A 26,740-nucleotide genomic window follows, 5' to 3' on the forward strand; every position below is an offset into this window, starting at 1 on the left:
ATACAAAGAAATATTAGAGACAGAAAGAAGAAATGGGCCATGTGCCAAAGATCTAGTAAATGATCGAGAAGAGGATGAGGTAGACTTCCAGGGGGGGGGGGGGGGGGTAGGGGAAGAGATTTGATAGCTACACTGGGACTTATGAATCATTCTAGTACAGTTACCCACGTGCGGTAATCAAATTAGGCACGTCACACAGTGAACCCGGTTGTCCGAACAGATACACACAACAAGTCACATTCTGCAAATATTACTCGAAATGCTGCATACAGACGACCTCTTTTATGTTCTATTCTCCCTCAAACAGAACGCCTTTTGGTCGATTTTCCTTTTGAAAATAATGGATTTTTCTTTAAAAGATTAGTCGAGCATATTATAGTCTTCGCGTGTCTTTCAAAAATATAGCTTTCATTTGTTGAGAAGACGAAGATGTTTATGGAATACTCTCGCGTACGTTAGCAGTGGATTGCGTTGACCTTTAGATGATGGATGAATGGATGAAATTTGGGGGAGCTTTCCAAAGTTGATTTGAAAGTCGGATTTGGAATATTTACCTTTATTTTTGGTAAGAACGCATGAGATTTTGTGTGCATTGCATGTTTAGGAATGATAATCATCTTGCATGTTATTGACTATGACATCTATGTGTAAACACGATATGCAGTTGGTATATACGAGTGGACCAAATGGCTACAGTGTAATGTACATTAAAATAATATTGCGGTACGATTGCCAAAGATAGCACGCGCATAAAATGATGAAGTTAATCATTACAACGTACATAATTATTTATGTGACAAAGAGCGAACAATACAAGGCAAGAGCCGAAATATCAAGGAAAGTATGTATGTATACGTACACTTTGACCCTCTTTGCCTAAGTTTTGGACCACTAAATAACAATTAACAAAGTAAAACCAAAAAAAACACAACAACAACAACAACAACAACAAGACAACACTCAATTGCTGAGGAACGAGCAAAAAAAGTTTAAAAAATAATAATTCTTGCCCATGAGTAGTATATGCAAAATGTCAGTTTCGCCTGTCAATTAAATCAAATCAATTTTATTTTAGCAATAAAGTGTTGTTTAAATCAAACTGTTCGGAATCATTTAACGAGAGAGAGAGAGAGAGAGAGAGAGAGAGAGAGAGAGAGAGGGGGGGGGGGGAGAGCGGGGGAGAGAGCCTCCAGATGAAATCAAAACACGTGAAGTGAAAGTCAAGTATAGCTGATCATAATGATGATGACGATGATTACGGTGATGATGATGGTAATAATGATGACCATGATAGCAATTATATTCTCGATAACAATAATTTATATTGAAAATGCGAATTGTGATGATTGGTAATAATAGTCTTAATAATAATAATTAAATGTGACAAATTGAATTTTCGCGACATATAGCAACTTGACCAAAGTTAACAGGAAGGAGATGAAAGCAATATGAATAGGCTTCCGATTTACATGTTGATATTAAAATAAGTAACAACTCTTTTTGTTAATAAAAGGGACACATTACCAGTCACGTTTCCTTGATAACATGATTCTTTTAATGCACGTCTGAGGTGGACCCTGGACCAATAATGAATATAATTCATCATAAATAAAACATAGAACGAATTAATCAGCAATTATAAGAAAAAATAACATGAGTTTAAAAACAGGGGAGAGACTGAGAGAGAGATACACTTTTTGCCCATAATGTTGGAACATTCTTTTACTTATGTCTAATGATTGAGACAATACATTTCATGCTTGATAAAATGTTTATATCTTTTCCGAACAAGATTTTCCCCAAACTTTATGGGAAACAATGTAAATGAAGGAGAATATGTTTTCCCTTATGATTTCTAGATGCAACACATCGCCATCAGAAATGGAAAATAGCACCAATGTAACCAATACGGATATAAATGATTGTATGAGCATTGATTTTGACAATTCGATTACTAAGTTTTATTTAGAATAATGTAAAACTACACACTGAAGTAATTTCATTCAATTATGTCGAAAATGAGAAACGGGCAGTTGATGAAATAATGTTCCATTGAGGTGAGTCATGTAATTGATGTTATTAATAGTCAATGTTCATAATATTGAAAGCTGGGCCCAATTATTCATAACCTCTTATATCATTTCATATTATTATCATAAAGGTAACATGTCATGGACAAATGATGGATCATGTATTTAAAATAAGTATTTGTAATAAAATAATGTTATAATGTGTTTTTTGTTAAGCAAAAATAGCAAAACCTTCATTATTCAACAGTGTATACATAAAATGGCATATAATGTATGACCGTGGGAACTTGCATCCCAAACGAATTTTTAAATAACTTCTTATGATTATGATGAATTTTGATGAAATGTGACTTCAGCTGGGAATGGGTTAGACAGTATACAAAGGACGATTGCGCTGGAAAGAAGGGATGAGGAACAGAGAGAAATGAAATTAGTTTAGAAACTTGAATAAATTTCAAATGATTAAGTATAAGTATTATCCAAACTTATCAAATATACACCTATTGTTTCATTCAATTTAATTGGTTTATTAGACAACATGCATGATCTAAAGCAAGAAGCTGAATTACAGATGTATATAAAATGTAACAACAAGATCAAAGCAACATATCGATGAAAATGTTGTCTAATTCAATTTTAGATATAAACAGATAAAATACATGTACATGGAATAACTATAACAATAAAACTAATTAGTGAGACAACATTTTAAAACTGGTACCTGCGACTCGGAGCAAAAAAAACTCCACATATTTTTTCACTTAACGTGTATAGAGGGAACGAGAAGTGAGGAAACCTTGCATGAGCTTCTCCGTGACACGTAACACAGTAGGCTAAGTAAGAATGTTGATGGTGTTGGGAAGGAGCTAAAATAAATGGGCACTCTGAGAATAATTTTTTTTCCTGCCAACTTTCCTAGTAGATTTTTAAGGGTTCAAAAGAGGCATCCCCCCCAAAAAAATGAACATAGATCAAATCTAGCAAATCCTTTAAAGGTATTATGTCCCATTTGCAGGCCAAAATAATGAAAAGGTTAAATTCCACCGGCATTTGAAAGATATTAAGATAATACTAATTCAGAACTTCCCTCAAAATGAAAGCGCTTGAAAAAGTCTCTTTGTGTGAAAATAACGACCGTGAGTTGCCGAATCGACTTAAGTGATTGCAATTACCTAATTAATAGTCCAATTTTCAATTATCATTATTATTTTGTACTATATGGTGCACAAATCTACCTGAAAGAGGCACATTTGACGCACAAATTAAAGAATGGTAAAACAATGCAAGCGTCATAAAAAATTAACAATTGTTAGGAAAGTAGAAAACAACAAATGATCATCACATGACATCAACATTATAAAAATAGAAAAATACAGTTTACGAAATACAAATTCATTTGGTTTAAACTTTCACGACACCCATAATTGACAGGTCATCATGATAAACATACATGTACGATAAACTGTAATAGTAGAAGTAATATTAATACTAAAAATGATGATGATGATAATAATAAAGATGATAATAATAATTATTTAATAATAATTTCAAAAAATAACAATACTTCTTCTACCACTAACGATAATAATTTGTTTACCCGGTAAAGCCTTGTCAGCATTAGTGATGTAATTCCTGTGGGCCCTTTAATTATTATTATTACTAATTATTATTATGATCTCAGCAAATGCCAGTTACCCATTTACACCTGGGTGGGGAGGGGCAAATGTGGAGGAGCGATGGCTCAGTGGTAGAGCGGTGGTCTTGTAACCGAAAGGTCCGGGATCGAAACCACGTCGATGCGCTAGTGCCTTTTGGTAAGGCATTAATCCCCATTAACAAGGCATTAATTCCCATTAACAAGTCTCTCGGAGAGGACTTAATGCCGTCGGTACCCTGATGGCTTCATAGCAGTCAGGTAAAACAAACAAAATTGAGTTAGTGCTGGGATTCGAATCCTGAACCCTTGTATGAGAATCAAATGAATGAACCACTAGCCCACGACACCTCAACACATCCAAACTGTCACGATAATGATATGCATTTTGCGACAATCAAAAGTGAATTAAGTTTTTAAAATGTCATCTCTTACAGTTTTCGTGGTTTGATTTTTTGTCAACAGATATATAGAATTGGATTTGGGGGAATGATTTTAATGATCTTTGCATGTTTTCCCTTTTTGTTTTTAATTTACAAACCAAGTTCCCATAATGTAATGAGAATTTTCTTTTTAGTGATCTGTAAATCAATACTTCAACGTTTTAATTCAATCTGATATGAGCTGTGACCGGCTGATGAATGATGTGCACACATTCTCGCATTTTTTTTTCTTCCGCAAACATGGAACCTTGACAAAACAAAGGAGGGATAAATTAACCGCATTCAACGTGATTGGGTTGGAGTATAAACCAAACGGGGACTTGCAAATCTACACTTTATAAGTCCTGGACATAGCAGATCGTTATGTGCAGTGACTACACTCATATTAGAATGGATATAACTTTGTTGTTAGATAGTGGAACGTTATTCTACCCGGTTTTATTTCTCTCTCGACAATAATTCTGATGCCGGTTATACATATAATTCTAATCCGCCATTATCTGACATAGCAGCAGGACTTTGCGGTGAGTTTTATATAAAATGTATTTTATCATGATTATATTTTTGTCTTATTTCAACAGTTTTTTTCGTATTTCATTTTGTTGTCTTTTATTAATTAGTATTGAATTTAACCTTTTTGTAAAGAATGTGTCTGCATAATGCATAGCACAGCTATAAGGGCGTATGCAGAATTCAATGAAAAGGGAGGGGCGAAATGCCCTCCAAAGGGGAGTTTAAAGTTCCTGGGCGTCCTGCGTGGCGTCAAGGGAAACCACATTATTGATTGCTTTTTAACGACGGAGTCATCAATGTGATACAACAGCCTACAAGACCGATTTTGGTAAATTAATAAATATAGTCTGACGGCCCGCGAGACTGACATTGTAAATGTTGAGGGCTGTCGGTCTCACGGGCTGTACCATTTAACGTTGGGGTTTCAGAGTGGGGGGGGGGGGGGAGGGTGGGCGTTAGTCAGCTCCATCCGATGCCTGATACACCCTTTCTATTCACAAGCCCCCTCTATGGAACCGCTATTGTGGCCTGGTTGGCTGGGTTTTTTTTCTTTTAAAAGTCGTTGCTCGGGATACTGCGGGGATGCTGTCAACAAATATTGGTGTATTAAAATGGAGCCCCAAACTAATATTTAAAAAAAGAGAGAATTTTCGAGTGAGCACCCCTAGTGTAAAAGTATGATCCAGACATGGCAGAGTATGTGTTAAGAAGCTTTCACATTAATAATATTTTGTTCAAGAAGAATAGAAAGACTATATTCTGCGGTCGATTCGAAATAAACACAGATGGTGAAAGATTTACATAATTGAATAATATATAATTTTGAGGTAGATCCAATTTCATCTAATTTTATTAAACCAATTTTCAAGGTTGAAAACGATGTATTATGGTAAGAGAGTTTAGAATTTATATTTGATTTTGAGGTAGGCCTACACCAAACAATTTTTGTAATGTAATTTTCCATTTTACACTATTGCCCATAAGGTTGTAATAATTTTGCTTATTTCTTTCTATTAAAAGATTGTGAGAATATGGATTATTCTCGATTAATCTTCTTAGACGTTATGTGTAGCGGAAGCATCTTTGACTATTGTTATTGGTCGTTTCTTTATTGTTCCAATTCTCTCGTTGCTCCAAATGCTCCGTAAAAAACTACACAAATGAAAATAGATTGAACGGATCATAAATCAACTGTTCATCAACAATACTGTATGACTCTTATCAATAATATGCACCTTACAGCTAATTAACCCCTTGTTTTAACCTTTGTTTTAGCTCTTTTCCTGATCTCACACATTAACTTGTACTGCATTATAAACTAAGTACAATTATAACTGTTTGTTACTACCAGCTTAATTGAACTAAGTCAGACTTCTGACATACATCCTTCGTATCACTTCTGTTCATAATTACAGCATGTATCTTTATAACTAAACCATCTATTAATTATCAATATAAACTTATATAAATCATGTACACTGCAAAAACAGTGGTGTTAAATTCAACACCATAGGTGTTAATATTAACACCATTCCGGTATCTATATCGGAAAACACCAGTTGGTGTTATTTAACACCAAGGTCTGGATTTGAATGATTCAATTCTACTCTTGGTGTTGCAATTCAATTCTATTTTTGGTGTTAATATAAAATCCTACACCATTTTCTGGTGTAACAATGAATCTGATTTCTGGTGTTATTTAACACCACCGCCTGGAATGAAATAATTTTAATTCTACTCTTGGTGTTGCACTTCAATTCTATTGTTGGTGTTATTTTACACCAATTCTAGAATTAAATAGTATAATTCTGCTCTTGGTGTTGCAATCCAATTCTATTTATGGTGTTAATATAAAATCCAGCACCATTCTTCGGTGTTGCAATAAATCCTATTTTTGGTGTTATATAACACTAAAGGTCTACTACTTTTCTACTCTTGGTATTGCAATTCAATGCTAGTCTCAGTGTTTAAAAAACTCAACACACCATTCTTTCAACACCAACAATTCATTCCAGCTCACTCCATCTTAACACATGCACAGAAAATATTCAAATACACACAAGAAGTGAAAAGAAACAATTTTTTTTCGTAAACAAAAACACATGGTGCTTGTTTAATCAATAAATTAAACAACTTGTTTTCATTCATGTTGAAATCAATGATGCTTAGCGTTTTTATCTTGTATGGTTCAACATTAAATCCTTTTGTCATGTATTCAAAATCTGTGACTCATTTGTCTGAATACAACAAAACACACTTTTTTAAATCATTCAAAATCTGTTATTATGAATCCACCCTTATAAGTAAAAAAAAAAGGATGAAACAAGTAACTAAAAATCATTCAAAATCTGTTATTATGAATCCACCCTTATAAGTAAAAAAAAAAAAGGATGAAACAAGTAACTAAAAATTTTCCAATATAAAAACTTTAAACAATGTCATAATTCCTTTCAAGGAATGAAAAATCAAAGTCGTTTCTAATAAATAGAAACTAAACAGGATGCAAAATGCATGTATAAATGAAGACAAAACAAAAAGAACAACAAACATTATGCTTCTACATCAGAGTGAATTATGTAGCTAATAAGAATTTTGACACATTTCACCTTGAATCCTAGTACATGCATGCTGAAGGAAAATATCACAGAATCTTTTTCATATGAAATATACAGAGTGCCCCCCCCCCCAAAAAAAAACCTTGGAAACTGCTAGTATAATCTGCAGGCAGACTCTCGGCTTCGGTTTTTCGCAAGTTTCGTAGTGCATATTTCAGAGTCTGCAGTCAGAGACTACTTTCACTCATATCATGATCCCTTAAAGGGAGCATAACTGTATGTGTATATGTAGTCTCTAAATGCAGACTCTACATCGTGCACTATGCAAATTGCAAAACCGAAGCCAATGGTCTGTGCCCGCAGACTAATTATAGTATGACTTTAATTTCTTATGCTAGAACAATAGCAACACTAACAAATCTCATCCAGCAGTTTTGTTGAACAAGATTTTTTTACCACAGGCCTGCAACCATTGAGATTCAGGATGATTTAATTATTTCAGGGGATTTTTATCTCCTAGCTTCACTGCTTGTAAAGGGTTAAACAAATGTTTCAAAAACATTGAAAAAACACTATAAATTCTACATTCATTCTAATATAGGTGAACATTCTTTTACAGCTTTCTGTTTACAAACATATTCCATTTTACATCGTGCACTATGCAAATTGCAAAACCGAAGCCAATGGTCTGTGCTCGCAGACTAATTATAGTAAGGCTTTTTAATGTCTTATGCTAGGAAGCAGCCTTCAAGAACAATAGCAAAACTAACAAATCTTATCCAGCAGTTTTGTTTAACAAGATTTTTTTTTACCACAGGCCTGCAACCATTGAGATTCAGGATGATTTAATTATTTCAGGGGATTTTTATCTCCTTCACTGCTTGTAAAGGGTTAAACAAATGTTTCAAAAACATTAAAAAAACACTATAAATTCCACATTCATTCTAATATAGGTGAACATTCTTTTACAGCTTTCTGTTTACAAACATGTATTTCCCATTTTACTCCTGGGAGAAAAAATCAAAAAGTAAAATTATGCATTTCTATATCAACTAATTCGCTGCTCGTTTTTCCAACAGGATATAAACAACAACAACAAAAATCAGTCCATGCACTTCTAGTTCACTGGCTTTCATGCACAAACATCATAGAATTGTTTTTCTTGTAAGAAAAAAAAAGAAAATATACAACAGCTATTTGACTTCAATTTGGTTTCGAATTAACCAATTTAAAGATGTTAACAATTAAGAGTCCAAAATATTATTGATCAAAATTATTTTTAAAACCAATTGATACCACTAAGCAAAACCAGACATTAGCTTGAAAGCTTTAAATTACTTAAAAAGTACATGCCTTGGTGCTACATACTTCCTCGAGTCTGTCTTCGACAAAGTTGTCATCAAATCTAGTGGTTTGTAGTCAACAAGTTCCTTTTGATTCTTCACTACATGACAACGTGGAAAACTAAATTCTACTGCATAGGCATGATAGTGTGAATTGTAATACACTGTATCTAATTGGACAAGTACAAAAAATACAGTGCTATTGTGTACAATGATATGCTCTATTTGACCAAACAGAGGAAGCTCGCTAACATCATGGCAGACCAGAAGTGACAACTGATAATGTGTTCCATGTACTTTAACCCAGTTGGCATCAAATAATTCAGTAGAAAGATCCTCTACTTGGATTTGCTCTTGCACAATCTGTCCAATATTTTCATCTAAATCTGACAAAAGTAGTGAACTACCTGGCCCAACCTCCAGATATTCCAAAGGATGGTTTGACTGAAGATGGAACGTTAGTGCTGTCTGATGTTTTTTGGCAAGTGATTTACAAATGTTTTTGTAATTACGCACAGATTCTGCAACACGGCCAAAATAGTGATGTTTCGCTTCGTACCTCATACACCATACATGTATGAGTGGCCCAACTTCTCTCAAACACGTTGGATAATGCACCATAAAGTGGTGTTTTGGCAACAACCTTCTGTCAGGAAAGGTTTTCTGGAAATGTGTGTGATGTTCTTCAGTAAGAATAGACAATTGGGCTATCAAGCCTGCTGTCAATTGAGGAGCAAAAATAATGTCCATACAATCTAGTAATCTAAGTAGCAATTCCCAGTAGACATTTCCTTCTTCAATGTCTTGAGCAATTATGAATGGCAGATTTCGAATCAAGCACCATGCTTGCATAGCCTTCTGTCCAACATCATTCCTAGCTGACCTAAGTTTAATAAAGGATGGTTTGTTCTTGTTATCTGTACGGTTTAAGCAATGGCTGGCGACTCTCTGATTCAGTTCATCTTGGGACAAGAGGGGCGGTTGCCTTTCATATATGAAATACTCTAGAACAAGTTTCAGCTCATACTGAACTATGCCTTCCAAAAGATCATGCATTATATCTAGTGAAAAGTTTGCCAAGACATGAAAGTAAATACAATCATTCAATACAGTCTTTTGTTTCACTCCAAACACATGTGACTGGGTAGTTTGAGCTTCAGCTTCTTCTAAATGTTGCTCATAAGTCTGCCTGGTGCGCATATCCATTGAAACCTCTTTGAATTTGTTCTGTGCCTCTTCCTTACTTGTAACACATAATCGACAGTAATAATGAGCAGAAAAGCTCTCTACAAATCCCAGTAGGGAATTAGCACCAAGATTATCAGCACTTATTTGAGTAATGGTCCCCTTCTTCACAATTCCATTAGGGAGAGCAATGCCAACTGTTGACAGGATATTAATGTCTTTTACAATGTGCTTGAGAATAGCATTAAATCCATATTTCTTGGCATCTTCAGCATACCATAGAGCTATAAGATTGATATTGGAAAGATTGGAATTATACTTTGGTGGCAGATTTTTCAAAATGAAATATAAAGCACCTATCTTGTGAATTTTTGTTTTTGAACCAATGGGGTTCACAGTCTCGAAATCATCATAAAAACAGTGAATTTGGAGGGCATTCTCATCTTCATGGAAAAGAGGGGTTTTCTCAAATTGTGAACCATCACAATAATCTCTCATTACACCATCTGTGCTCTTATGGTCATGAGTAGCAAAATGCAATATATCTTTATTGCTTAAAAGCTGCTTCAAAGAATCTAAAATGGGAACGTAAACAAATGTATCTTCAATAGCAATCTGTTCATACTGCTTAGTTCTTTTATTGAGACGACTATCATATCGGATGCCTAACTTGATTTCTTGTGGTTCAACAAGTCCAATTGATTCACAATACTTTGTCCGCTTATATTCTGAATTCAAATTTTCAAAGGGCTTTTCAAGCATAGCAAAATGTGTTTGAATCTCCTTATAAGCCTCGGATTCTATAGGCAGCTTATGTTTTAAGAAAGCAGCTGTAACGGCTGCCGATGCACTTTTTACTACATCACCTACAATCGCACTGGTTGTTTCTACTACATCATTTACAACTTTTCCAGAGTTTGCACTATTTGCTGAAAATTTTGAAATTACATTTACACACTGCCTGTTCAAGGTATCTACAGATAAAATGTCATCTTCATATACATCCTGATCTTCAACAATCTCATCATTATTAATATTGTATTCTTGAAGACTTTCAAGACTTTCTTCAGGAAAGTCACTCACTTTATCATTTTCATTAGACTGCTCTTTATTATCTGGAAAATCGGTTTTAAGGTGAGTCTGCAAATGTCCCCGAAATCCTCGAAAAGTATGAAATGTTCTCGCACAAGCTCCCTGCCCACAGGTCAATACTTCTTTACCATCTTCAATAACTCCATGTTTCAATCTCAAATGTTGAACCAATTTGGGTATTGCAAACTGTTTGTGGCATTTGAAGCAAATCATGGTGCTAACAATTTCGATCTAATTTCACGTACTCTTGGTGTTTCCCGGGACACTCCGATATCGATTTCAAAAATGGCAGTCTGGACAAAAGTCCAGAACTGCCGCAGAGACAAGCAGTACTGCAGGCCAAAGACAAAGTGGGTCTTGAAGAGTAAATCTACTGCTGCTTCGACCGTGCGTGCCGAACATGGAATGGCCTTGTGATCCACAATGATCATGTAGTTGGTGATTCGGGCCTTGGAATTGCCAATTGCCAGAAGGAACGGTTGACTCTTGGTCTCTTTTGTGTTGTCGAGGAATGCTTGAATACTCCCTCCTGTCTGTGTTGAAAACAAATTATTTGTATAGAATGTAACTAGCACTCAACGCATTTCAATACTCAACGCATTTCAATGAACAACATATTTCGATCAACATTTTTAAAAGACAGCCTTACATGTAGTACTGGGGGAAATTGTGTTTTTACAAAAGGGTTATTGGACAATAATGTAGGACATAAAACCAAATCAAATTTACATCAAAGAAAAGAATTGGAATTGGTCCATCAAATGATATAACATCAAAATATCAGATGATATTTTTTGTAATGAAATACAATTTTTCTTACCCTGTAGAGGGGTAAAAATGCAAGTACTTTCAAAGCTTGTTTTATGTATATGATTAAAAAGGGTCTTTCTAATGTGGTCAAGACATTTCAACTTCCACAAAAGGAGTACGAAAAATAAAGATACTGCAATTTCTGCACTATTATTAACTTGCAGCAAATTTGTGGCATGAAATATTCCTTTTCATTTATTGATTCTCCATGTAGGGCTGTGAAAATCAAAGGCAACATGCCTGATATATCACACAAGTTGTTACTATGTTTTCATACACAACATGTTCCTAGTATTTGTTTGCAAATCTTGATGTCTACTGTTCTAGTTTATTTTACTCCGACCAATTTCAAGGCGGGTGAAGTTTTTGAATAGGCCTAAATTTCTCGAGCACCTTCTCTGTCCAAATCAGTCTAAGCCTCTTCATGTAAGAGATCATAAACCAATATAATTGTTCTCTTTGAACACACATCACGATGCTTTCTGAAACTTTTTTTTTAATGCAGCAAGAATGTGTTTTATGTGACAGGGTATTACCGGTACTTAATATTTACAGTTCTCTTTCGTAATGAAAAGCTAAATACCTTCTGAAATTGAATAACCCTCGAGAGAGCTGAAGAAATGGACACTTTTGCTGACGCAGCTTTGGACTTCCCTTGGCTTGCAGGAGGCAATAGGCACAAGAGGAGGAGGATAGCAGATGTGCTGGAATTCCATCCTGTGCATTACAAAATGAAAATGGTTATTATTAAACAGGCTTACATGTTGATCAAGGTGAAAAATAGAAGTTAAATGTACCAAAATAATTACAAACTGACCTGCTAAAATTTGAATCAAAATAGCCTGTAACAAGAAACTATTATAAGAAATAAGTATATAGTCGAGGACTTATCAATATTATAGCCAAAGCATGCAAGTGGCTGTTAATGCAGTTTAGGGGTACTAAACCAAAAATCCAATTGATGCCAGCTTGGCACCCTTGGAGAAATTTTACTGACACTTATAGCAACGCCTTCTTCTTCTTTCTTATGAGAATTTATACAAAGGGGGATGGGAAAAAAGAAATCAATAGGAAAATAATAAACGGGATATTTATGCATGGGAGAAGGCAACATTCATGGCAAAGCACCTAACCTAGATTGTTCTCTGTTGACACATATATAACAAACTCTTTAGTAGCATAAGTTCATGTTTTTTTTTTTACAATTTTTTTCTTGTTCTACTGAATTTAACATGCTTCTACCCAATTTGACATCCTTTTCATGATTAAATCACAAAAATTGCATCAATACTGGAATCAAATGTTGCAATTAACAATTTATCAAATATGTCCCCTATGGGCCACCATATTTTTCAAAGTTAACTAATGAAGAAAAACAAAAATATCATGATTTTCTGAATTCTAAAGCATTTATCTTCAAATAAAGACAGAGTAAACACAAGCAAGCTGCTAATATGTAAATGCAGGGTCCTGTGGGGTCGATTCAAGTTCATATTATAAGATAATAAGCCATGCATATCATATCTGAGGAAGAAAAATAACAAAGTGAACATATAAACATGATGCTTTGTTTCAAAACAGAAGCTCATTCTATTTCAAAAGTAATGATTGGCAATGTGATAATCCTTATAAAGATTCCACAATGGGCCATGCAACAAACTTTTTTCTTCATAATTATATAAATTTCTTCTTCATAATTATATAATTAATATAATAAAAGAATTATGGAGAGCATGTTCCAACTACAAATAACTTTGCCAAGTGGGCATGTAATGTAATTTTTTGTAATTCTCATTGCAACAAGAGTCCACATTATTTGAGATGCCCAATAACCCTACTGTATCCCAGCCTTCCAGATAAATATAATTTGTTGGAGGAGTTGACAAAAAAAAGGGGGGGGGGAATTGTTTTAATTGGGATGGGTCATTTTTTGTGATTTCAGCATACTTGTCCCTTAATATACATTTTTAATGAGACTGCAAGCTCTTTGGTGGAATTCTCAATGGTGGTTTAAGACCAAGGTCTAAACTTGGTTCAAAACCATGGATTGGATTAGATTTGCATGTATTCTAAAACTTGTCCAATGAACATGCTTGTGTGAAGCACATATATGCTCAAATTTAAACTAACCTATCAATGGTTTATCCATGGTCTCAAATAAACCACCATCAAGAATTCCACCCTTTATGACATCGGAGGGTGCATTCAAGGGAATGTGCAAAAATACCTTCTTTATTTTGATCAGAACTGTCATAAGATGACAGAAGCTCCATCACTGTCAAGTTTCCTTTCTGCTTCAGAAGTTGTCTTGCAAGTGTAACAACCTTGGGCTTCAACTCGGGCCATTTGGTCAGGAAACGCGAGTGATTTTCAGGAAAAAGTTTCCGAAAATCTACCTCAATCTGCAAGAATACATGTAAAAGGAAAACGGGGAAAAGAGAGAAAAAATAAACTATGCATAATTTTACAGTACAGATACCCCAGTTAGACTAAATCAGCAATATAATAAGGTACCGTCAAAGCTCAGACCCCCATATATACACACCCCAGATCCAGGAAAAGGGGATTCTTCAAATATTTATCTGAATAGCAACCACTAAGAAGTACTTTTGAAGGTCTCTCTACACAAAATCCATACATGAATGAAACTTGCTGGACCTTTGAAATAGATTAGATTTGCTAGATATCACTCATGTTGATGCTCACTGTCCAAAGGTACATGACAACCAGTAATGGTGATTGTTCACCAACAGACAGTCACATGCGGTAAATACAGATACAGATTGAAGGATAAAACTGGCAGAATCTTCGGACTGATATTTTCAAAATCTCAAACATATATAATAAAACAGAGAAATATGAATTTGATGCCTCAGTGCCAAGTAATAATTCTGATGCTTTAATTCCCATACACATAATTTTGTTGCCTTAGGCCTGAGAGGCTAAATCAAGAATTAGGAGTAAATTTTTTTGTAACACTTACCAAACCTGGAACAGTTTCAAAAGGAAACTGTTCCAAAATATCCGATGCGGAGCGTCCGTCCCTGACCATATGCTGTCTAACAGGAAAAGTGGATTTCATCTTTTCAACAACCAGGGTAGAATCACGTTCTAATGTTGGACAGTGTCGTAACCAGTTGAGGTCTTCATCATAGGTGCAGCCTGGAGCAGATTCTTGGTCACCTTCTCGGACCTTCCCAGGACCACCATCTCTGCTTGATGGCTTGGGTAATGGGTTGGATGTCTTCTCCTCTGTTGTGCGGTTAACATTTTTTATTCTAGCAGCCAGGAATCCCGTGTTACTTCTTGCATCAAAATAAGCTTCCTAAAGTGAAAGAACGAGATGAATCTTTGACCGCGTGGTTGAAAATGTATGTATAAGCTTTTTGTTGATAATATTAACCTTGAAATGATGCACAAAATGATGTGATGAGAAATTGTAGTTTTCAAAGAAATTTTAGCAAAGTAGCATTAGTGTCATATAATGCAAGCATCTTGACTTTGATACAAGGAAGCAGCCATCACTCTGCCCCACTTCAAGAAAAAAAGAGTTTTGAGTGGTTGTGAAGGAGAGTAGAATGGTATCATACATTTCTTATTGGATATTGTGCCAAAGATGGTGGAGTGTGACCTACACAAGATAAAATTAAAAAAAAAAAATTCTTCTCAGAATATAATTTAGAGAGATTTTGAGGGTATTTTTATCTTATCAGAGTATCATAAGTTTTCTTTTGATTAATGGAATGCAATACCTTCTTATCAGAGAGGACCATGCAGGGCCCATATTCAATTAAATACTTCAGTCAGAAAAATAAATATTTTTTCTTAGATTTTTGCTCGGATAAAATACTTTGCAGATTTTGGTATTCAATTCATAAATTTGGCTAAGTATTTTACTTTAAATTTAAGACACCTCTAGAGGAGACTTAAGCCAAAGCATTTACAAATTTAACTGGTAGATGAAGGCTTACATGTATGTGCGCAGTCACTCTCAGCTGCGGAGAATTATGAAGTAGCGCATTTTTGGTGCAATGTGTTGATTGCGCATCATTTGGTCACAAAATCGTGATGTCACAATGCCTCTCAATAAGTATTTTACTTAAATTTTGACTTACTAAAGTAAAATGCTAAGAACTGAATTGAATACAAAATAAGTAAATACCTTAGCCAAAATACTTAGTAAAAAAACTTACTTAGTCAAAGTATTTATTTGAATATGGGCCCAGATTATAATACTTACATGACCTGTGCTAGTAAACGGATCCTTGAGTCTTGGAAACAGATTCACTATCCCCATGGCATATTTGGTTTTCATAGCTGCTTTTGGATGTTTGCTGTGAAATAAGAAAGCACATCTCCTGTATGAGAATTACAGTCATATGGACTCATGACTGGCTCTATTAAAACAGAACTTAGTATGTTGATAACAAGTAGCATACCCCTAGTGGTCTCGTCTGCATCATATAATTTGCTATAGTTTAGTATTTTTTTATTACTTTAAAATCTCAAAATATCACATGGTTAGTTCATAATACATTTATAAAGTGAGGCCTCATGACGATGAGGCCGCTAACATCTACGGCATTAATCTATTTTAACGTAATGACCCAAAAATGTCACTCACAAGACTGGTAATACCTGATAACCATCATGTGCAAATCACATTTAAAACTAGATGAATCTTCGACCACGCACGGTCAAAATTTAAGCCTCTGCCATCATGCGATCAGAAAGATATTATTGCTTGTTCCATGCCATTGGAAATCCGAAACATTTTGGGTGATTTTACAAATTTTGGGCACTATGAACTTTGACCCCGTGAACCCAAAATCTTCTTCCTCCCATGCTAATACATAATTGAGCTAGGTTTGAAAGAAATTAGTTCAATTTGTCTGAAGTTATAGCAATATCGAGCTTTTTTCGGGTAATTTTTTACAATTTTTGTTTGGCCCTGTGACCTTTGCCCTTTGACCCCCTAAACCCCAAATCTAATCAGTTCATCCTCACATGTATATAAATACTTGTGTCAAGTTTGGTAAAAATCCGTCCAGTAGTTCTGAAGTTATCGTGGTAACAAGTTTCCGACGGACGGACGCACGGACGGACACACGGACGCACGGACGGAAGGACGGACGGACAACCCCGAAAACATAATGCCTCCGGCACCACCTGACGGTGGCGGAGGCATAAAAAATGAATATTTTGAAAAATGATTTTGAAGAGACAACAAATTCCTTTAAAGTTGACCATGTTACCTCAGTTTCTTTTCACATAATTGGTAGTACCTGATAATTATTATGTGCATTTACACAATCATAAAAGAAAATTTGCTGGCACTTACCCATAGTGTTCTTGCATGTGGGCTACCAAAAGGTTAATCATCTGCCGTCTAGTTTTATCTTGAAGTGCTCCAGTCAATTCATACTCTCGGAGAATGGCATCACCTCTGTGCCGCAAAATTTCTTGTACAAACTGCAAACAGGTAAATCATCCCATTAAGTCATAAATAAACATATTGAGTTTATAATGCACTTTCAGGCACTTTAATTCATACTGACCTTTCTAAGGGCACGAAATTTTATGAATGACTATGAATTTATATAGGTACATTATGATATTAAAATTGATATATGGCCAATAATCATAAATTCTAAATAATAATATATTTATTTATAGAGCTTGAAATAGTTTAAATATTGTTAAATACACACTCCCACAAACACCCCAAACACACATATGCACACACGCACATACACACACACGAGGGGACACATGAGGCTACAGGTAAATTTGTGTTTATTGTAATGCGAGTTCCTTCTACTTAATATAGACATGCAAGCCCAATGCCATGGGGAGACCGTCTAAAGTGCCCTGAACAGTGTTCATTACTTTCATATCCACAAACAATACAGCAGGAAACTATTCTATGTTTGGGATCATCATGAACACTACAATAAAGGTTATGTAACAATCGATGCATCTCATCTTCAACTTTTTAATTTTGATATTAGTCCTTTTCCTTGATACCCTCAGAGGTCTATATGGAACCAGATCATGAGATGTATTATTCGATGATTATTTACCTCATTTCTCTTTCCCATTTCTAAAACATTTCATAAAATTTGGCAATTCAATTTAAACCTCTAGACATAATATCATTTGTTTGAAATCATACCACCCATTGGAAGAAAATGAAACTGTAAAAGTTTATGGAAAACTTATGACAGATGACGAAGCAAAAAAGATGGCCAATATCTTACAGGAGTCGTCAGCTTAGATGTACCAAAAAAGAAATCAAATTAGTTGCCTAATGTTAACCTATACCATTACAAAAACCTTACTACAGGAAATATTAATTTACAATGTTAGTTCTAACTACACTAGATGTATTTTTTTTCTCCCAATATCATTTTCAATTTTAAATAATATGAAATCCGTATAGGTGATGAGTCCCTTATATTATGTTGATTATGATAGCTGAGATTGAAATGAAGCAAACAATTTTTTCTTAACCTTACCTCACAAGAGTTGTCAGTGATTGCACCTGATTCACTGAGGGCATTTAATCGTGGCCTCTTTCTACTGGAGCAAAAACTTGAATCAGATTCTGAGCTACTCAGGGAAGAGGAGCTGGTATCCACCTTGATAGTGTCTGCACTTGTGATGCTATGTACATCTGAACCTTTAATAAAGAAAAAAAGATATAAAGCCATGAGCACTGTTAAAAAACAATGAATACTGGCATCTTAAACTTTGGTAGAATTGAATACAGTTGGGCCTCCTTTATCCCCACACTTGGGATCAGCACTAACATGCATAAGGGAATCCTATATTCAAAACATGCAGTTGCCGAGTTTGAATGAATGCATGTTTCTGATCATGAAAAATTGAATTGAATGTGTAATAACAATGTTGGGAATAATGTATATAAGTAACCCAAATAGTTTGCGATATTACGAGTATGCTTGAAATCTTTGTTGGTTCCGCTAATTATTTGAGTAAAATAGGCAAATTCTCAAGTGATCTGGATAAAGGAGACTGGATAAGGGAGGTCCAACTGCATATAAATTTCTATTAGTCTAAAACCATCAGAAACCAGCTAAGTTATATTGGTCTGACACATTTGTTAATTTTATAATACTTGAGCATTTTTTAATGGACAATTTGTTAATTGATGCATTCATTCATGTCTAAGTGAATTATAATACTAGCATTTAGAAATGTTCAATTACTTTTCCATTGGACTGTTCCCAATGAAACCAATAGGTCTGTCCAATATAATCCAACAGAATTCTTTCATGATGGTTTTCTATAAGTATAAGACTAACAGAAAGAAATTGTTGGATTCCTATTATTGGATCAGCAAAAATTTTCTGATGGATTTCTAATGGACCAACAGAAGTATGTGTTGGATTTCTATTGGAGCAATATAACCTTTCTGCTGGTTTCTATGGGTCCTTTATTTCCCTTTCCCTATTGAAACCATTAAACTTATTGGTTTCTATGGGTCCAATAGCCCTCACCTCGTGCTATCACACAAAGCAAACAGAATCAAAATCAGATGAGAAATGGCATAGGAGTGGCCTTTTGTAGGATTTTGAAGCAAAAGGTCAAAGATCATACACAGACACGCACAGAAACACACAAGTATGGCGCCCGTTTCACAGTCCCCTCCTCAAATTTGTTCGGTGGGGTCACAATTTAAATTAAAGACATTTTTTTTTTAAATGCAAGTTTGCATTGTTAAAAAATTCAATTTGTAAGAATCTGTAATTTTTATAATCTTTAGACTTCGAATTTAGATCATTGACCGCCCACAAATCACGGCTCTTGTGGCAAGGTTACGTCATCAAAAAAGGGTAGGTTTTTTTTTCCTCCACCAAGTTTTGAGACCTGTGCCTGTAATTTGAACTGCACATTCATTTATTGCTTATGAAAAGCAAAATGTTAATTCCCTAGACTCTATACAGCATACAAGCCTACACTGTACCTGCTACCAGACGAACGCTGACTCATTTTAACATGCATGCACATACAATGATCAGTGGCGGATCCAGCAGGGGGCGCACCCGGCATGTGCCCCCTCTATATTTTGAGAATTACCTCGTGAACATACACATTACTAAGGTTAAATTGTGATCTGCGCCCCCTCTTTATTTTTAATATGCTCTTTGCACCCCTCTAACTCTATTTTAAAATCCTGAATCCGCTACTGATGATATCACATTTAGCAGGGATTTGCAATTTTGTATTATAATGCACTTTATCCAAAACTTACCAGACCATTCTTCATCTTCTTTTAGCACCATGAGGCTGACTGTGGGATTGCTGGTCACCACATCTCCTAGTACGTCATCGTCTATACCAAACCCTTCTTGTTCATCCACAAGTACGAGATCTTCCCCATCCCTTATGTGGAATTTTCTTCTGACTGTAGGAGAGATTAAATAAATGAGAATAAATATCACAGTGCACTTTTCAGTTTCTTACAGATTGATGGCTCAGTCATAATAAACGAATGCTGCAAAAACTGCTGCTACAAGCCCAACTGTGCTATAGTATACAAATAACGCACGTCCCAGAGTGCAATAGCGGTGAATGCAGTACGCGCGAGGTTTCTTTATATTGGTGCCGCTCTGTGCAACAAGCCGCTTGCGGCGAGTTGACAGTGCGAACCATCTGAAGAAACCGAGCGAACACTGCATTTACGTTTCGCACAACAGGGTCAAGTGCGTTATTTGTTTTATAAAATAGCGACACAAACAGCAACAAACAAAAGTTTAGATCTTAAGTATACGAGAGTTCGATCTAGATCTAGAGTTATGTTGGTTCTAGAAATAAAATGAGGGTCTAAGACCTTGCAGGCTTACCAAAAAGTCTACAGGATTCATTGTTTGATTAAAAATAAAATGCATAGGGTGTCTAGAGACGAGTCTACATCAGACAGCTGAAATTCCTGGCTTCATTATAAAATCCAAAAGTCAAAACGGGTCTAAATCCAAGGCAAAAGTAAAACAAAAATTTGCTTTCTAATAATACCCCGCTCTAGCTAGAGCTAACGCGTACGCTGCGCTGGGGATCATGGTGGATCTTGGAGCGTACAATATTAGCTACGCGTAGCCTATAGCCTACAATGCACTCGAGGGAGCGTACTAGTACTACGCGTACGCGCGCGCACTGGATCCCCATGGTCACGCGTACGCACCGTGCAATATAACTTTTTACTGCGCTTTTTCTGCACTCATTTCTGCAAAATCGTGCTTGCATCAAAAATTTGTCAATGCCATGTGACGCGTATTGACCAATCACGATGCTTAAAATACTAGGCTAGATCTAGAGCCATTTTATAATACACCCTAAAACTGTTAAATGGGACATCAAGCTCAACCGGGGGTGGAGTTTGGACTGTTGTGTGCGCTACAAATAGTCTAGATCTAGATCTAGATCTAGAGATTGAATTTCCATGTTTATTATTTTTGCATTTTTTTTATTACATGAATGGGGTAGATCTAGTCTAGATCTAACGTTAGATCTAGATCTAGATATCTAGGCCTAATTAATGTCAATGCAGATCTAACGTTAGAACTCTAGATCTAACTGTTAGGCCTAGAAATCTAGAGTCTAGATCTAGTCTAGACTTCTAGATCTAGATCTAGATCTAGCCTAGACCTGATATTTTTGCAAAAACCCAGGATTAGGCCCTAGACTAGGTCTAGATCTACTGATTTTTCCTTTACATTTTGAAACAAATATGTATTAAATAACAATATATAGACCTAGATCTATCATGAATGTTTGCCCTTTGGAGTATTTATCAATGATAATTTTTCAGAAATCCATAAAATATTAAATGGCATCATGCTGACCGGATACCCAACCCGGCCGGACAGCCAAGGCATAGTAGGCCTAGACCTCTAGGCCTGGGCTACCCAACGACAGGCGCGGCTAGCGCCAGCTGACGAACACGTAATACTATAGGCTAGATCTATAAAAGTTTTTATAAAATGGCTCTAGTATTTTAAGCATCGTGATTGGTCAATACGCGTCACATGACATTGAAAAAATTTTGATGCAAGCACGATTTTGCAGAAATGAGTGCAGAAAAAGCGCAGTAAAAAGTTATATTGCACGGTGCGTACGCGTGACCATGGAGATCCAGTGCGCGCGCGTACGTGTAGTACGCGCTCCCTCGAGTTGCATTGCAATTATTGTAGGCTACGCGTAGCTAATATTGTACGCTCCACCATGATCCCCAGCGCAACGTACGCGTAGCTTAGCTCTAGCTAACTAGCTAGATCAGAGCGGCCAGCGCCAGCGGGGTATTATTAAAAAGCAAATTTTTATTTTACTTTTGCCTTGGATTTAGGCCTGTTTTGACTTTTGGATTTTATAATGAAGCCAGGAATTTCAGCTGTCTGATGTAGACTCGTCTCTAGACCCACTGTATGGATTTTATTTTTAATCAAGGCAATGAATCCCATTGACTTTTTGGTAAGCCTGCAACTTGCAAGGTCTTAGTCTAGAAGTAGAACCAACATAACTCTAGATCTAGATCTAGATCGAACTCTCGTAGACTCTAACTTATTAGATCTAAAGTTTCGTTTGTTGCTATTTGTGTCGCTATTTTATAAAACAAATAACGCACTTGACCCTGTTGTGCAAAACGTAAATGCAGTAAATGCTCGGTTTCTTCAGATGGTTCGCACTGTCAACTCGCCGCAAGCGGCTCGTTGCACAGAGCGGCACCAATCTAAAGAAACCTCGCGCGTACTGCATTCACCGCTATTGCACTCTGGGCCGTGCGTTATTTGTATAATAACAAACAAGAACCATGTACACTTACTGAGTTCAAAGAATCCTACTGTGTCTTCTGGATCTATAGGCAGGTATTTTCTAATACTTCGATCCGCTGAACAGACCCTGACGCTTAATGGCATGGTTGCATGCACTTCGATCACTTCACATCTAGAATCTAGGCCTAATTTGAAGAATTACTACTCCAGAATCAAGACTTCAAGTCAGTGCCAGTGAAATTCTCTAGCCACATGCTCTCGTCTAGCTGTGCGCGCGCAGCTGCAGAGGCGCATATCGGATCATATGACAACTTTCGTCCAATGATTTTCGTCGAATTCTCTAGCTTATGCGCATGTGCGATTTTATAACACCAAATATGACACCATCAGCCTGTAATTGAATATTTTCACACCGTTGGTGTTATTTTTCGCCAATCGGACATGAAATGAACACCAAGGGTGTTGATATTTTTCTATTCCATGCTGGTGTTGAATATTTAACACCCTGGTTTTTGCAGTGTAACAACTTTCTCATATTATGCACCCCAAGTACTCATCTTTGTACATTAACTCAAACTAGGCAAATCTTTGTTTACATTCTTGCATACGTGTACCTTTCAATCGCATGCCGTAGTGTACATTACATAACAATAACATTTGGTATGTGAGCCGACCGTCTCGGCTACTGTTCAATGTAAGTTACATCCATGTAATGTACACAGCGAGTTAGGTGCGAATGAAAGGTACTTAATCATAGATTATCGCATCATTACAGCATTTATATACATCATTCATCACATATAATCATTACATACCTTCATTCTGCCTTCTTAAGTGCATCTAACATCCATATTACACAAGGATGCCTCCAATATCAACAGATTTCATCCACTGGAAACCAAAAAGGGTGCCATTTCTTCACACGAATTTAGTAGCCTCTAGATGACGCTAAACAGAAATATAATCAATCTACTTGATCGACTTAATAAAATGAATTCATATCGATCACTGAAACATTATGGATCAATAAGATTGATCAACTTAAAATCTCACATGCTTTTATTGGGCTGCGATTTTCAGTATTTTAATAAACCATTCAACAACAACATCAGCAACAACTACAACAATAACATCAAACAACCATAATGTCACTTGTCTGCCATATTCCCCATCTGATTTATGACCCACAGTCTTACAACGGCGGACCGACGGGGGAGGGGTGGAGATTGGAGAAGGAGGGGAGGGGAGGGAGGGGGGCATCCCCACTATGTTATTCCATTACCAGGTCATACTATATAATGTAGTGTCAACCATTTAGACCTAGGACTAGTTCTATACCGAGCGCTATTTCTACGGAGAATTTGATAACTAAACTATACAAAAAGAGAATAATGTTTTGAAACATAGGCTGCAAGAGAAAGCAAATGTTACATGTGTTGTATTATAGAAAGTTAGTTTTAACGTACGTTTGTCTAATCGCCATGTCTATATTAATTTGGACATGGCCCCATAACTTTTGCCCGGTATTTCATACCCTTTATTTTATCTTAAAAAGAAAGTATTATCATAAGCTATGGACTTACACGTAGTAACTATTGTGAGAGTCAAATATTTTATAATACAACTCTGAGAGATGTATGATGACATCATCATAAAATCATCAGGGATGTGCGTGTATTCAGTCAATCAAAAACGCGTATACTTTGATAGCGCATTCTCATTGGCTAGAAGTTCTTAAATGGGCGGAGCTTCAACATCAAAACATTGTGTCCACGTGTTTCTTACATAATGATTCACGTGTGTGCATGCTGTGCATAACATATTATACACATCTGCTAGCGATTTTCGATTCAGATTCGACTATTACTCGTGGTCTGTCATCAGTTTTGTTTAAACAAGTAGTTACTATGTAACTTCTTGGTTTAAATACTCACAGAAGTCGATAGACTATTAAAAATGAAATCACCGAGACAAGTGCTGCTCTGCAAAAAGAAGATACAAATTATAAACATGATATTTTTGGCTTGCATAATGATCTCCCCTTAACAAATAATGTTAAAGCAGTGGCCTAGGGCAATATTTACTTGTTGGTGAAAATGCTGACGTCTTTTAGGGGTCGTAATTTTTGTATACGGATCCATTCAAGCATTTAACAATGGCTATTGTATGTTGACTCAACTAGCGTAAATTTCTCGACTTCCCACAAAAAGGGCCCAATAACAATATCAAACTGTGAAAATCCCTCTTCTCCAATTCTCACCAAACAGAAGAAAAGAAGCAAGAATTTTATTGGAAGATTTAGACCACCTCTTTGGACAATATGTCGTGTTTGGTTTCTTTGCAGATGGACAAGGCTGATTCTGGACCCTTGTATAAAACGTAAGCTGTTAGAGGTTTTTGTATAACCAGGGAATTGTCGTAAAAAGAGGAAAAGATGTCTTGAAATGCAAGCCTAATAACGGATGAGTGAGGTCATGACAGGCGAATCGTGAAGGGTCGCACTCGGGGAAAAAAATCTGTGCATCAAGGGCAAAATATGCCGAGAAAAAAATGTGTGTGCATGCTGGTTTTCTACTGCGATTCATATTGTTCGCCTGCACAGATGTTTAGCATGTGCAATTTTTCCCTTATAGTAGCAATACTCAATAGAAGCATGTGTGATTTGTTTTACGTAACGCTGAGCCATTGTAAATACACCCCGATCAATTAGTCTAGCTGTATTTGTGCCAGCAATGATAAAACAGTGCACATGTAATTTCGGTGGCTGGCGCATCTGTCTGCAAAGCCATTCATTTGTCTGCATAAGGTTTGTTTGATAATTCTGTCAATTTATTTTGCGTGGGGAGTTCGAAGCACCACGAGCAAATATTGCCCCACAGCCGTCCCGTTTCTCAGCGGCACAATCTTTACGGTCTCCACGTATTGAAACGTGCTGAAATTTGAAATATGTGCAACTCGGGACTTTTGCTACTGTGCATTGCGAATCATTCATGTTTTTCCCGGCATGCTGTGAAAATATAAAGATGCTGACTATTTCTTCATTGTGTGCAGGACTGGAACAAGGAATTAAAGAGGAATATTCGAAATGGCGATTTACGGCGATGAACGAGAATACATTCCAATATTGCAAATGATGACGACGCGCGACAAAAATCGAAGATGGGCTTCCAGTGCCACGGATATTACGGATGTTGTGGACAGAACAGTCTTGAAAATAGGAGGTAAGCGGTTTCTTTCTCATATTATTTGTAATTCCTTATGTATATGCGGAATTGCTCGTTTACAAGGTTATCGGTAATAAGTTGTGGTGAACATGGGATTTGCGGCGTGTAATGCAATTGTTATGTTGTGTACCTTTTGTTCACGGTTGAATACACGCGTTGAATAGCAGGTTGTGTGTTCAAAGCCGCCCAACCCGAAAAGTTCCCAAGCATATCGAGTTTCAACAAGGGAGATTTAGGGGTGATATTCATCTTTTGATCCCCATTGACAGCAATTAATGACGTGAGGAGCTTGTATAATGCGAAACCTTACAAGACGTGAGTTGTGCTACGAATGAGGTGAAAAGAGGAAGTTGCACCTCCTTGACTGACTTGAATTCAGCGGTACTTGTTCACTCATCGCTCGACTATCGGCGGGGAGAGATTAGGCAAACCTACCGCTGAGAGCTCGCAGCGTGCAATGCCATTCACAGCAGACGACGAGATTCAATGTGCTGAAACGTGCGCTTTTCTTTTCAGCTCCATTTAGCGTGCAGTTGTGTAGGCGTGCATTGCAGCTAGCGGAATATTGTGTGCAGGCTTCGAGACTCTGAACAAATACAACAAAATAGTTTGTCCTGAAGTTGAGCACACCTCTTTTCTTTGTACAAATCTTATTGTACATGCTCTTGGCTGCCTTTTCTGCAAATGAATAAACTTATCAGACTACATCAGAGAAGAACCATTGGAGCTGGAATCATGATTTGAATAGGGTTAACAATTTGGCACCAAAGTTGTGAAGTTCTTTCAACTTTAACTTCAAGCTGGTTCTAGATCTTGATTTTAGATCGAGGACTACTTGAAAAAGTCGAAGAATGGCAGAAAAAAGTGATGACAGCGAGAAGGGTGGCATTTATGAGCGGTCTCTGAGAAGTAACAAAGGTATGATGCATTTAATATTTCATTCCTGATATTGAGTGGGCTTTCTTGAGGAATTTGACACCATACGGGTATTTACCCAATAACAGGTGTTGTCATCAATCAGCAGGATTCTAGCCTTCAGTGCTATATCTGACAGGCCTTATGTAATACTAATATTTTGCATTTTCCATCCCCAAAATG

At 36.3% G+C, this 26,740-nt stretch overlaps 1 protein-coding gene and 1 long non-coding RNA gene across 3 annotated transcripts in view; one reads left to right on the forward strand and one right to left on the reverse strand.

Moving 5' to 3' along the window:
• The first annotated feature begins 395 nt into the window (after window positions 1-395).
• Window positions 396-26,740, forward strand: part of LOC115922950 — a 54,886-nt gene continuing 28,541 nt past the window's right edge. The window contains exons 1-2 of one of the 2 annotated variants that reach the window (XR_004063690.1): window positions 396-565; window positions 25,470-26,560. This is a non-coding gene — a long non-coding RNA (uncharacterized LOC115922950). Of the gene's footprint in view, window positions 566-24,682; window positions 24,798-25,469; window positions 26,561-26,740 lie in introns of those variants that run through there. The other variant, XR_004063689.1, reaches the window with a different exon arrangement.
• On the reverse strand, window positions 6,720-22,936 carry LOC115922949. Its single transcript, XM_030982752.1, has 9 exons — window positions 22,469-22,936; window positions 19,904-20,056; window positions 18,144-18,307; window positions 16,967-17,097; window positions 15,866-15,959; window positions 14,609-14,950; window positions 13,853-14,027; window positions 12,209-12,342; window positions 6,720-11,348 (listed from the first exon to the last, which is right to left on the reverse strand). The coding sequence occupies exons 1-9, from the start codon at window positions 22,560-22,562 to the stop codon at window positions 11,025-11,027; spliced, it is 1,611 nt and encodes a 536-aa protein (XP_030838612.1). The 5' UTR covers window positions 22,563-22,936; the 3' UTR covers window positions 6,720-11,024.

This window comes from Strongylocentrotus purpuratus, unplaced genomic scaffold (assembly GCF_000002235.5).
Source record: "Strongylocentrotus purpuratus isolate Spur 01 unplaced genomic scaffold, Spur_5.0 spur5_scaffold_13, whole genome shotgun sequence".
NCBI classification, from domain to species: Eukaryota; Metazoa; Echinodermata; class Echinoidea; order Camarodonta; family Strongylocentrotidae; genus Strongylocentrotus; species Strongylocentrotus purpuratus.

Bases quoted from the DNA above. Each gene is read 5' to 3' on its own strand.
- LOC115922949 (XM_030982752.1), bottom strand. From the start codon at position 22,562: ATGCCATTAAGCGTCAGGGTCTGTTCAGCGGATCGAAGTATTAGAAAA. The intron at 17,098-18,143 runs GTAAGGTTAAGA...ACCTGTTTGCAG, and splicing joins TCACTGACAACTCTTGTGAG to TTTGTACAAGAAATTTTGCG. The intron at 12,343-13,852 runs GTATTTTTGCAC...TGTAATGCACAG, and splicing joins TTCTGATCAAAATAAAGAAG to GATGGAATTCCAGCACATCT.